Raw genomic sequence first — 13,757 nt, 5'->3', positions numbered from 1 at the left:
ATCACTTGAGGGAATTATGTTGGGGGCGAGAATTACCTGATCCAGTCTTAGAGTTCATTCATGGCTTCGAAGTGGGATATGATCTCCTCAATTCTTTGCATTTTCTCTTCGAGAATAAACAAGACCCTTGAAGGGCTCTTATCTACCTCCGTAAAATGTTCAACTACATGTTGGACAGAAGAATCTTAATCCCCAAATTCAATTGTTAAATCTGAATTAGTTCAACTGCTATCTACACCATTATACTCTGCATGAGAGTTGTAGTATGATTGACATTCAAAAACGTAACATCCATTGAGACTAACAATTTTTTGGAGATAAAATCAAAACATTTGTACCCACGTTGGTCCGCAGGGTAACCAACAAAGATGCACTTGTGAGCTTTGGGGTCGAGTTTCGAGATGCCAGGATTATGGTTGTGGACGAAGGCAACAATTCCAAACACTCGAAGAAGAATATCAAGAAGTAAACGAGTCTCAGGGAAACATTTTTGGAAATGCTTATTGGAGATTTAGAATTCAAAGTTCTTGTAAGCGAGCCATATATCAAAAAAGTAGAGTCAAAATTCTCTTTCCCCAAAGATACTTAGGAACTTTAGTTTGAAAACTAATAGCTAGAGCAAATTCAAGATGTTTATTTTTCCGCTCAGCGACTCCATTTTGTTGAAATGTATTTGGACAAGAACTTTGATGTACAATTCCATGTTCCACGAAAAAATCCACCAGTAAAGGATTGAAGTATTCATTTCCATTATCACTTCGAAATTTTTTTACCTTAGTATGAAATTGAGTGTGAAATCATGGTGTAAAATTTTTTGAAGAGATGGACCACGTCAGATTTATCTTTTAAGAGAAACACCCAAGTCATTCTAAAATGATCATCGATGAACAAGATAAACCAACGTTTGTCAGACAACGTTTTAACTTCGCACGGACCCAAAACATCACTATGAATCATGGTAAAAGGAGTTTATTTTTTGTATGATAGGGGTGAAGAAATAGCACGATGATGCTTTGCTAATTCAAATGCTTCACAATGTAAAGGAAGAAGGTTTGTATTGCACTTCTCGCAAAAAAAGTTTTGATTTTCCACCCTTTTGGTCATCATCAAGGTGGTTGTTCTTACTAACCATGGCATAATTCTCTGTAGCTATCGGCAAATCAATGGACTTTGGTAGTATCACATGGCGTCGAGCCTCTTCCCTACGCACTTTAGAGAAAACCTCGCAAATGTTCGGAAGAGGGTTACGGTCATGTATGCGGCCGTGAACCTTGTCAAGTTCTTTATCCTGACCAACAAGAAACACGAACACACGACTTTTTTCCTCTTTTTCCCATATTCAGTGATGTCCTTGCTACTTTCTCATTCCTCCACTTCAAAGAGATTCAACTCCTGCCAGAGTACAAGCTCATAATATGTAGTAATATCACGAGATCCTTGTTGCATCCTCCACAGACAAGTGTTAAGCTCATGTAGTTCAGAGTAATTTTCCAGATCATAGTACGTCTCTCGAACAACCTCTCACACTTCCCGGGTTGTTGGAAGAAACATAAACGGTTTTCAGATAGCGGTTTCCATTGAGTAAATCAACCATGTTGTCACCAAAGAATATTCAGATCGCCATTGTTTATATTTGGCTCAGTCGAGGGTGGAGGTTTCACCTCTCTATTCAAGTAACCCAATTTGCCTTTGCCATCGATTACAAGACGGACAGATTGTGTCCATTCAAGATAATTTCTCCCATTCAATAAGGGAATCGTTATCAGCCATCGATAGGACAACGTTTGAAGGAGGTTGAGAACCGCTCTCCGATATGCTGCCACCACCACTTGTGGCAGAAGAAGCAGGCCCGACGCCAACCATGGATGCTGTGAAGTTCATGACCGATCCTGAGTCATGCAGAAATAAAAGCAAGACAAGAAGAAAAGAAAATTTTATTTTGTTTATTGTTTTCTATATCCAAGGCTAGTGCATAGTATACTTGCAAACACCACAAATCATATCTAAATAAAATCTCAATAAGTCTGGAAGAATATCTTGTCTTACTAAACTTAATTTATATAAAATCAAATATTATGATAATTGATTCCATCAAACCATTCATCTTGATCCTATCAAATCAACACATACTCCAGTTTTATTTGTGGACACTAACCACAGATCCCTCGGACTTTAAAGTATGTCAGGCGCAGCTATATCCATGGAATATTTTGGATTAGGCACCAGTCTATCCATAGACCTCGTTGGCATGCACCTTAACACCCAAAGTTTCAGTGATAGCGTGTCAAAATACAATTTCATCAAAACAGATGGAGTGACTTACAACTAGTGAATTATATATTGAAAGCTCCCTTTTATCAGCCACCGAAGGTCGAATAATTTCCCCAGTATACTCAACTATCTACAATGAAAGAAAGTAAAATATTTAAGATGTAAATTATCAGAATTAATATGCAATATATCAAAGCAATTTACCATGTCTCCTGCCCTATGCGGACATTTAGTGAAGACACCAAAACCATGTATCCTAGATTTCCCTAAAACCAAGAATAGTTCAGATGTGAAATATTAAATTAACAATTTCCACTGAAAATCCAGAAAAAAGTAAACAATAAATTATTGATTGATATCATAACAAATAACTCAAATCAAATGAGAAAAATGTTAATTAAATAGATCCATCCCCCTCCATTTATCACTTTACTCAGGTGCTGGTTGTGATAAGGCGTCTGTGAACACAGAAGTATTTTTGTGTACCCCATGTAATCTATGACAAATGATTGGTGATCAGGTTAGGGAAATAATGATTCAAAACATTTGCATGCACATAATTCAATTCTCATCCAAAAATGTTACATAGAAGGTTGTGAAAGATGTGCCACGAAGCATACGAGTAACTGACATAGTATTGAATCACGTATAAACAACATGAGGAAACCCCAAACAAGTATGGCTGGATGAATGAAAAAGATCCAGCTGGGATTGGATTAAACACCTTGGCAATGAATGTGAAATTACAGGAAACCAGAATAACTCAAGACCAACTTCTGGTGATGTTCAACAGTCCAATGAATTGAATGGTTCCACGAAAAAGGAGCAGTCTGTAAAGATAATGATAGGATAAAGCAAGTAGCGCGGGAGATGAGAATTTACCAGGCAGAATTTTTTTTCATAAACACAAAACGATATAAGTTACAGATGAATAAGATATAGTTGCAGCAAAAAATCTACTTGTTCTACCACCTCAGGCATTTATAATTAGAAAGACAACTTAGAGGAGAGAAAAACATGTGCTAACGTTAACAACCAAATGTTTACATTAAAACTTTCACGGCAAGGCAAACCACACCGGAGACTCCCAGGATTTGAAATGAGATGAAAGGAGCAGAAGAAAATATTGACAGCATAACAAACATTCAAGTGTGACATTTGCTCCACCAAGCAACAAAAGAAAAATAATAATTAATATCCGCAGAAAAGCTTACCAAATGCTAGTCTCTTTCTGAAGGTGTCCCTCATGAACTTGTACTTATCAGACACCAAAAGCATCTCACTAGATGGGTCAAGTTGATGCATCTGTAGCTTCTGAAGGTCAACAGAATATTTAAAGCCATCAAGTGCACTGGAGGATTTGTTCCAAAATGGCATATGAGGACCGTATCCACCAACCAAGTATGGGTTGTTCTCCAAATACAAGCGCTTTGATGAAGCAGCGGCAAGAACTTCAGGTTCATTTTTCCCTCGCCTTTTGAGAGAATTATAAGGCTCTACTTGCAAAGAAAAACCCATAATGAGATGATAATTTATATACATATTTTTCCAGTCGTAATTCTAGGTACTATTGCATGTAACGTAGGCTTAGCGGTTCTAGAACCATCAATGATTGGTGAACCAGCAGATCCACAGATGAACAACAACTAAAGCAAATGAATTCATTAGCAAATCCGTGATTGATGCAATAAAATTCCAGATAAAGAATCAATCAGAAACTCTCATAACAAAAAATTCTAAATCGGTAGACTAACACAATCTAAATCTTATTTGTAAAATCAGTTGTTGTGCATCATCAACTCAGTACATCAAGTGTTTTGAGTTAAAGAACTGAAGCTTGGTTTGTGTCGAGGTACAGATTAGTGAGGTGAGTGCTCATATTTACAAACAGAAGTTTTTTTCTCAGTCAATAAGAAACATATAAATTATAAAGGATAAAAAATTCTCACAACTAGAGAGCAAATAGAAGCTCTTCCACCAAACCAAACACTATTAAAATCTTCTAAATAAGAATCATTCATATCCCTCACGACAAACTACCACACTCGTGTGAAAGTTCTATATTGAGTAAGACAATCAATATGGCAACGAACTAAAGAGAGATGCAAGAAAAAGAACTGAGCATACAAGATTGCAAGTTTTTTTCCTGGAAAAGATTGCAAGGTTAATAACTAAGTGGATTCGATATTTCACAGTCAACCATTCTCAATCACATAGCACCAAATGAATACATGCACAAGTAGCATTTTCAAATGACACTGATTGTGTATATCTGAGAGAGAGTCATGTATAGAATGCAAAAAATAAATAAAACAAACAAATAATCGATTAGCATACCTGCACGGGCACAACCAGAAGGATTTGAAGGTGGATTATAGTCTCCGAGTTCACAGGCTTGCTGCCCTATTCGTTCATCGGGCAAAGGCTCACTGGATAAGGGCCTGTGTTTCTTGCAGAAGGAAAATAATTGAATGCACTGATCCTCCTCATCCTCATCAAACGGAATCAAATGCAATCGATCAACATCCTCAGGCTTCATATAACATAAAAGTACACGTGAATGTAAGAAATTATTAGCAGACAACAATTGACAACAAAACAGTAGGTGGGAATAAGCTGATATGATTAAAAAAACACTCCTTCAGACAGAGGATAAATATATTCCTCCAGAGTCAGGTGTAGGGAAACTCTAGTCATTTCATACCTCGACACAAAAGCCAGCAACTCGTGCACAGAGAGGATGATATGCCACACGACAAGTATTGTTTGAACACTGCAAAAGGGTAGGAAAAAGATGACGCAGTGCAACTGAACTAAAGAAACCAAAAATTACTTCAGAAGATCACCATCATAATGATTATGTAAATCTGGAGCAATATAAATATTACATAGCTCAAATTTCAATGGCCATGCCTGTAAACTGCGGCTATCTGTTTAGCAATGGAGCGCAAAAAAGAAAAAGTCATCTAGCTTTCGATGAAGATTCTGAAAAATAATATCTAACAAAAGCATACTAACGGAGTAAGATTAAGAATTATGATAAGCAATAATTTTTCCTGGTTCATCATCACTGAAACACGATGCGTGAAGGGCGTATCGTATGAAGATCATTGTGTAATGGCAATGTAAAATTAATCGGACTGGGAGAATATTAGCAATTCATCACACACATATTAAGCATAAATCCAAAAACAAAAACATATCTAATTAGAAATCAGATTTTAATCTCTTAGTTGTAGAATCTCCAAGGAAGTTGATCTCCTACGATTCACGAATCATGAGAACAGAAATTGTCCACAAAAAAAATACGCAGAAGCATAAAACAATTTAATTTGGAAGAAAAATTTTCCATTATTGTTTCAATCAGAGACATGGCACCTACATCTTAGCAACACCTTGAAAACAAACAAGCAAAAGAAAAATAATGGGACATCAAAACCTTGTAAGAAGACAAGAGCAAAAGAAAAAAAAGAGTGTGACAAACCAGGCACAAGGCAGAAAGAACCAGGAATAATCTACCTGAATACATGCACCATAAGGAACACCACATATGCTACATAATAGCTTCCACCGGCCCTTCACAATTAAGAAAGTAAAAATGTAAAAATATTCAGTATTATAATTTTCAGTAACAAAACTAAACTGAACATTAAGAACACTGCCTAGCATTCTGAAGCTTTTTTTCAGGAGTAAATCAGCAGAGTTTGTAAAAAAGGACCTGGGGCACTTCAAAAGTATTTAATCAGGATAAGATTTGAAGAGGAAGTCAGAACTTAACACAAGGGATAATAGAATGAGAGAAGATACCTTGTGGATTCTGTGAATCCCATCGATGGGCTCCATTTTCTTAATATCAGATAAACAAGTTTCTGGTTATAACAAATTAATTGATTAACTTCAATATTTTTATGCACGATGGAAAAAATTGTGAACACAACAGAAACCTGGTATCCATATAGCACAAGCAAGATGAGCCCACTGCCCATCTGTGGTCGGCTTCATGGCACCCCCTAAATCATGACACAATCACATACTTTAATATAACAAAAAGCCAATGCCCCAAATAGATATGCAGACAAAATTGAGGAAGGAAAATTAAAACAGATGAATTTTTAAATACCTAGAATAGGACACAAACAGCAGGGAGGAGGAAGTTCAGGAGCTCCAGGACGACACAAGTTGCACAACCAAAGAGCGCCACCAGTAGGCTCAAGTTCACCATAGCATTTAGCATGCACCTGGATGAATATTTACTGGACGTTACAGGTAATAGAGATCAAGCAAATAAAATAATTCCATTTTAAGAAAACAAAAGATAACAAAAAATTGCAAGTGAGACTGATGGAAGGAGAGAAATTTTAAGGTCGCGTTGCTGATGAAAAGATGGCAGTTTGAAGAGCTTCAAAGATTGCAGAAGTCAATGTCAATTCAATTTAAGGGGCCTTCGAATGTGCTAGAAAATCAGCCAATAAGCTCATGTTATAAGACGGCAATGAGTAGGTAAATTATTTTGCTTTCAGCTACAGAGAGTTTGTTGCTGGATACATATCATATTATCATCAAGCAGCTTTATTCTGGATATTTAAAAAGAAAAGACATATAAACATCACCGATAAACTGCACCATGATACTGCAAAAACTTTTAGCACGAACATATAAGATAAGAAATTTAAATGATAATAGTACCGCCGTAGAATGGCATTCTACCAAATATACAACCAAGATGAAATCAAACAAGTGAAGACAGCCGAGATGAATCAAACAAGTATTTCCAAACATAATCATGACAAACTCCCCACAAGAAGCAACCACTCACCCGCTCGCTCACTCAACAAATATAAAGCCAATAGATATGGGATGCTGGATGCAACTATAACTTTAGGCCATAATGGTTCACAAGAATTGGATAAGATACGAATGAGAAGTTTTGGAATGGAACAGGGATAGAAAATGAATGTCATTTATATACCATTTCTATGATTGGTATCATAAAAAGTTGAAAAAAAGAATGGAATAACGAATCCCAATTTGATTTCAATCTTGTGATTGGTTGGTGAAATAAATGGTAAAATAGATTGGCTATTCCCATAGGAAATGGAAGGGATGACTATTCCCAGATTCTATTCCCATGAATCTGGGAATAGACATTCCTAATACCAATCATGTAATTTTGGAATAGCTTTGGGAATCCTCATTCCATTCCTATGTACTAAGCATGAACAAGAAAACAACCAAAACAGGAAGCTACAGTAGAATATGCATAAAATAGAAGAAAGCAGAAGATTTCAATTTAAAAACAAAGACATAAAAAGGTAAAACACAGACATACCATCATTCGGCATTTGTCACATTGAAGGAATAAATTGCTCTCGTACTCCTGAAATAAAAAATGTGCATCAGCGGATAAAGTGAAAACTTTGTAGAATTGATACATCAAGAGGCTGATAGAGAGTTTAAGAGACAATACCGTTATGTGATTATTGAAAAGTAATAGAGACTAATCCAACTGTCTGGTAAGATTAAATTTGAATACAATTATACCCTCCTTTTTACCTTTTCAAAAACAATGTTTGTTTTCATTCATTCTTATAATTTCTGTACAGCAAGCATCATATTTTCACTGAAAAGTCCAAGCAGTGGGGATGCTCAAGGCAACCCAGCTCTGGAATATATTCAAGGGTGCTCTTCCACTGTCAAACCACTTCCAACCACTCTTTTCCTCAGTTACCAGCACCATCCCCACCCTTTAGTCCCTGCCTCCCTCCAAAAATTAAGTTCCATTTTACTTTCAACATCAACACAGCTCCACACGATGGCAGAGCTCACAACTTCTTCTGCCACCATTTCAAGACAACCCAAGCACCATCATGACCAGCACAAAGCCAGTTGCCACTTTTTCCTCTTTCCAACCCTTCCCATTGCGTCCCCTTGTTCTTTTCTCATTTCTCCACTGGCACCCACCATATATAGTTTTTGCTTTATTATTGAAATATTGAATGCAGTTTTATTTTTCATTCATTAGGTTTTGGAGGAGATTACGTTGCAGAAGCTGCTGATGAATTTGGAAAGGAATTTTGAAATGTTAACGAGAATGAGGATTGAAATAACTCAAGGAATTAATGCTCAACACTATTGCTCTCTTGATAAAAACATCGCATCAATTATGGTGTGATGGTTCATCAATCTAAAATCCAACTTATTACCAACCACGTTCATTTAATGAAGTTTGAGGAAATATAAATCAAATGAGGGAGCGTCATTTATCAATCATCCACCTAAAATAGTAATGAAAACATCTGTGCATACTTAATGTAATTAATGTTGCTAAGCAAGCAAAAATGATATAAAGAGTGAACAAATATCAAATATCTTTTGAGTTATTTTCAAAGAAAAATGAGAGCAAATCGCTCTGAAGAAATTCTTGCTCCATAAGTAAAAGAGGCAAAGTCAAGTCCGAATTTAATTAATACAGCTGACCCATAACTAGAAAATAATATTTACCTCATCCATATGGCAAACATTGCACTTATCAAGGTCCCTCCATTCAACGTGAACAGATCTGTAACCTTCTCTACCCTTGGTTCTTTTAGATGCAGATTGAGAGGCTTTTGATTTCAGCCTGTAATTTGACATTTCCTGCAAATATTAGGAAGAAAATTTACAATCCATGATAGGCATCAGAAAAATGGGTTCAAACAATTTTTCACTGCAACAAGAAATCACTAAATTACCAATGAGGGTTTACGGCAAAAGCAAACAAACTGTAGCCCTCATGTAACAGTAAATATAGAACAAATACGCACATGCATACACGTGTCCTCCCCAGTATTTATGACACGTGTCATTAATTTTAAAGGTAAATGCCGATTACAAAAATACAGAAGTCCAGATAAGATACAACAAAAGGACAAATTTACATGGAAGTGTGACTCTGTGAATTTTGTGAATTTGGCTGAATGAATGATTTTATTCCTTAAACTTGGTATTTATACAAGATGCGTAGAGATAATTACCAAATCTCTCATAAAAATAAAATATTCTACTAATCCTATCAAATCTCTCGTTAAAATAAAATATTCTACTAATCTTACATAAAAATAAAATATTCTACTAATCTTACCAAATCTCTCATTAGCCTATTATAGAATAAAAAAAATAAAATCCTAAATACAAATCTGACTAGGAAAAATTAATAGTAATTCTAACACTCCCCCTCAAGTTGATGGATAGATGTCGATCATGCGCAACTTGGATTTAAAAGAGTCAAACTAAGGTCGATGAAGATTCTTTGTAAGAATGTCAGCAAGTTGACCGTCGGACGGGACGTACGGAATGCAAATTTCCCCCGTGTCAATCTTTTCTTTGATAAAATGACGGTCAATCTCGATATGTTTAGTCCGGTCATGTTGAACTGGATTATGAGCAATGCTGATAGCAGCCTTATTATCGCAGAATAACCGGAGAGGAGTAGTGAAAGACATATGCAGCTCCCGAAGTAGAATCTGTAGCCACAACAGTTCACACACACCGTTAGCCATAGCTCGAAATTCTGCCTCCGCGCTACTTCGGGCAACAACAGATTGTTTCTTGCTCTTCCAGGTGACCAAATTTCCCCAAACAAAAGTCCAGTAACCCGACGTGGAGCGACAATCATGAACCGAACCTGCCCAGTCCGCATCAGTATAGGCCGACACATTCCGAGAGGAATTCTTGCGAAAAAGAAGGCCCGAACCCGGAGTACCCTTAAGGTAATGGAGAATGCGAAAAACAGCCTGAAGATGGTGTTCATAAGGGTCATGCATGAATTGACTGACTACATTCACGGCGTGAGCAATATCTGGGCGAGTATGTGCAAGGTAAATGAGGCGGCCTACCAAATGTTGGTACCGAGACTTGTCAACGGGAACACCGTTAGGAACGTCGCACAATTTCTCATTAGGATCCATTGGAACAGTAACAGGTTTGCAATGTAGAAGACCTGTGTCGCGAAGTAAGTCGAGAACATACTTGGTTTGGGACAGAGCAATCCCTTCAGATGAGCGTGCAACCTCCATCCCCAAAAAATAACGTAGCGGTCCCAAGTCCTTCATAACAAAGGTAGAACTGAGAATTCCTTTAAGCCTTGCTAACTCCGGAAGATCACTGCCGGTAAGAACAATATCATAGACATACACAATCAAAATCGAAACAAGACCCTGAGAAGAGTGCTTAAAAAACAAGGTGTGGTCCGATTGAGCCTGAGAATAACCGTGGGTAGTAATGACTGATGTAAACTTGCCGAACCAAGATAGGGGAGACTGCTTAAGGCAATAAATAGCCTTACGAAGGCGACAAACATGACCCGGAGGAGAGTCTGCAAGGAAGCCCGGTGGGAGCTTTATGTAAACTTCTTCTTCAAGCTCACCATTTAGGAAAGCATTCTTGACATCAAGCTGATAAAGAGGCCAATCAAGGTTAACTGCAAGTGAGAGTAGAACACGGACAGTATTAAGCTTAGCCACCGGGGCAAAGGTCTCCTCGTAATCCACCCCATAAGTTTGGGTATAACCTATGGCAACTAACCGAGCCTTCTCTATTGAACCGTCGGACTTATACTTGATTGTAAATATCCAGCGGCAGCCAACCGCACGATTCCCCGCGGGTAACAGGCCCACCTCCCATGTATTATTAGTAGTCAAGGCATCCATCTCCAACATAACAGCCTCCTTCCATTTCGGATCCTCCATGGCCTCATCGATAGAGGTAGGGACACGGGTAGTCTGTATAGCAGAGGCAAAGGCTCGATAGAAAGTGGAAAGGTTAGCAAAAGAAATAAAATTATTCATGGGATATAAAGGTATCCTGGTACAAGCCCGCGTCGGTTTTCGCAGAGCAATCGGAACATCCAAATCAGAAAAGACCGGGGTAGGTAAAGAAGAAGATGTATTACCTGGATCGTCGGTCGAAGTGGAAACAGGCAGTGGTAGAGGAGTGGCATGACCTGAAGTAACGGCAGGAGGGCGGCGCCGGGAATAGACCTGAAGAACCGGAGGCAGAGCAGGTGAGTTAGGAAGAATAATAGGGTCCGGAATAGGGAGAGAGGCCAAATCCGGGGCCTGGTCAGAGGGCAGGGTCGACACGGAAGAAGGTTGAGTTAATAAGGGAGTGGGTAATGGTATGGGAATAGGGTCGGGAAGGTCACACTCCCCCTGAGATGTAACCGAGTCGTAGTAAGGAATGTTTTCAAAGAACGAAACATCCATGCTAACAAAAGATTTGTTAGTGATGGGATTATAACATCGATAGCCCTTTTGCGTAGGAGCATAACCCAAAAAAATGCATTTTATTGCTCTTGGATCGAACTTGGAGCGAGTGGGGGATGTATTATGGACAAAGGCAGTACAACCGAAAACTTTAGGGTCGACGGAGGTAAAAGAGCGGTTCTGCAGGAAGTAGGAGTGAAACAATGTAAAAAGAGTTTTAAAGCGAAGGACTTTGGATGGTAGCCGATTAATCAAATAGGCAGCGGTTAACACGGCATCGTTCCAAAAGCGAGTAGTAACTTTAGATTGGAAGATGAGGGAGCGGGCAATCTCAAGTAAATGGCGATTTTTCCTCTCTGCGACACCATTTTGTTGGGGGGTGTCGGTACAAGAGCTGTGATGAAGAATCCCGTGAGAGATAAGGTATTCCCCCAGGATGGAATTAAAGTATTCACTACCGTTATCAGTTCGCAGGACTTGAATATTGGTATGAAATTGAGTTTCGACAAAGGAGTGAAAATTTTTAAAAGTGAGGGCTGCCTCAGATTTATCTTTAAGAATAAATACCCAGCAAAATCAAGTATGATCATCAATTAATGTTAAAAACCATCTTTTATTGGTATAACTCGGGGACCGAGATGGACCCCATAAATCACTGTGTATAAGGGAAAATGGTGCAGAATGCGTATATGAATGCGGTGGATAGTGAACACGATTGTGCTTTGCTAATCGACAGATATCACATTGAAGAGAAGACGGATTTTTATTTGTAAACAAAGAAGGGTACAAATGTTTTAAATAATGAAAACTCGGATGAACTAATCGGAAATGTAAAAGCTTAATTGGACAAACATTAGAAAAGGAAAAAAAGCCCAAGTGTAAAGACCGATCTTTAATGGGACCAGCACCGTCTTCGTGGTGAAAGATATAGAGGTCATCCACTCGTCTAACATTGCCAATCATCCTCCCCGAACGACGGTCCTGAAAAACACAGACATCAGGGGAAAAATGTAAGGAGCAATCTAGATCAGTGGTTAATTTACTGACGGATAGTAAATTGCAATGTAAATTAGGGACATGTAAAACAGAGATAAGGGTTAAGGTGGGTGAGATAGTAATGGAGCCTTTGCCAGCAATGGAAGAAAATGAGCCATCCGCAACCTTGACTTTATCACGACCCGAACATGGAGTATATGAAGAAAACAACTCGGAACATCCCGTCATGTGATCGGTGGCACCGGAGTCTATAAACCATGGCCGATGGTGTAAGAGCGAAGCTAAAGCTCGAGGGATGTTACCTTGACGAACATGGGAAGTCGATGCGGAAGCAGGAGTAGGCTTGAGGAGACACAACAATTGATGAATTTGATCAGCGGAAAAAGTCGTAGGGGCAGGGGCAGAAGACCGTGGAGAGGTTGTAGTAGCCACAGCGACACCTTTTCCGGTAGTCTTCGAGCTCGATGGTAACTTTGGGGGCTTGCCATGTAGGGCCCAACACTTCTCCCGAGTGTGCCACGGCTTATGACAGTAATCACACTCAAAATAGTCAGATTTGCCCGATTTCCGGGAGTCATTGGTTCGAACTTTGGCTGGGGTTGGGGCCTGGGTAGCCATGGCAGAAGGCTCAAAAGAGGCGACGTCGGGGCCGAGCATGACCGTACGGCGGCTTTCTTCACGACGAATCTCGGAGAAGACCTCCCGCGGAGTCGGGATAGGATCCCGGCCAAGTATCCGACCACGAACCTCATCGAGATCCTTATTAAGGCCAGCAAAGAATTGGAAGACACGGTCTTTCTCGATCAATTTGAGGAACCGAGCATGATCCGCAGAGCACTTCCATTCAAAGTCATAGTACAGATCGCATTCCATCCACAAGGCCATGAGATCGTTGAAATATTGGGTGACAGATTTGGATCCTTGCTTAGCATCCCTCATCTTAGTAGTCAACTCATAGAGTTGAGCCGAGTTCCCAACATCTGAATACGTATCCTTGACAGCGTCCCACAAAGCTCGTGCTGAAGGTAGAAACAAATAGGAGCGACCAATAGAGAGCTCCATGGAATTGATCAACCACGACATAACCATGGAATTCTAAATTTCCCAGGCATTGTAGGACGGGTCGGTTTTGGCAGGTTCAATCGTGGTACCATTGAGGTGGCCAATTTTTCCTCGTCCTTTGATGAACAAAGTGACCGATTGGGACCACTGCAGGAAGTTGGTACCATTAAGCTTATGAGTAGTGAT

The 13,757-nt window shown here is 39.0% G+C and overlaps 1 protein-coding gene across 1 annotated transcript in view; it reads right to left on the bottom strand.

The window, feature by feature from the left end:
- LOC140964367 (histone-lysine N-methyltransferase ATX2-like) overlaps nt 1–13,757 on the bottom strand; it is a 28,158-nt gene that overhangs the window by 5,922 nt on the left and 8,479 nt on the right. Inside the window, exons 11-21 of the mRNA XM_073424075.1 lie at nt 8,773–8,907; nt 7,601–7,648; nt 6,392–6,509; nt 6,216–6,281; nt 6,079–6,140; nt 5,791–5,847; nt 4,976–5,044; nt 4,609–4,804; nt 3,486–3,767; nt 2,476–2,537; nt 2,324–2,401 (exon numbers count right to left, since the gene is read on the bottom strand). Of these exons, the coding sequence (XP_073280176.1) occupies nt 2,324–2,401; nt 2,476–2,537; nt 3,486–3,767; nt 4,609–4,804; nt 4,976–5,044; nt 5,791–5,847; nt 6,079–6,140; nt 6,216–6,281; nt 6,392–6,509; nt 7,601–7,648; nt 8,773–8,907 (1,173 nt within the window). The remainder of the gene's footprint in view (nt 1–2,323; nt 2,402–2,475; nt 2,538–3,485; nt 3,768–4,608; nt 4,805–4,975; nt 5,045–5,790; nt 5,848–6,078; nt 6,141–6,215; nt 6,282–6,391; nt 6,510–7,600; nt 7,649–8,772; nt 8,908–13,757) is intronic.

This window comes from Primulina huaijiensis, chromosome 2 (genome assembly GCF_012295235.1).
Source record: "Primulina huaijiensis isolate GDHJ02 chromosome 2, ASM1229523v2, whole genome shotgun sequence".
In the NCBI taxonomy this organism is placed as follows: Eukaryota; Viridiplantae; Streptophyta; class Magnoliopsida; order Lamiales; family Gesneriaceae; genus Primulina; species Primulina huaijiensis.
This window is presented reverse-complemented; position numbering and strand designations above follow the sequence as displayed.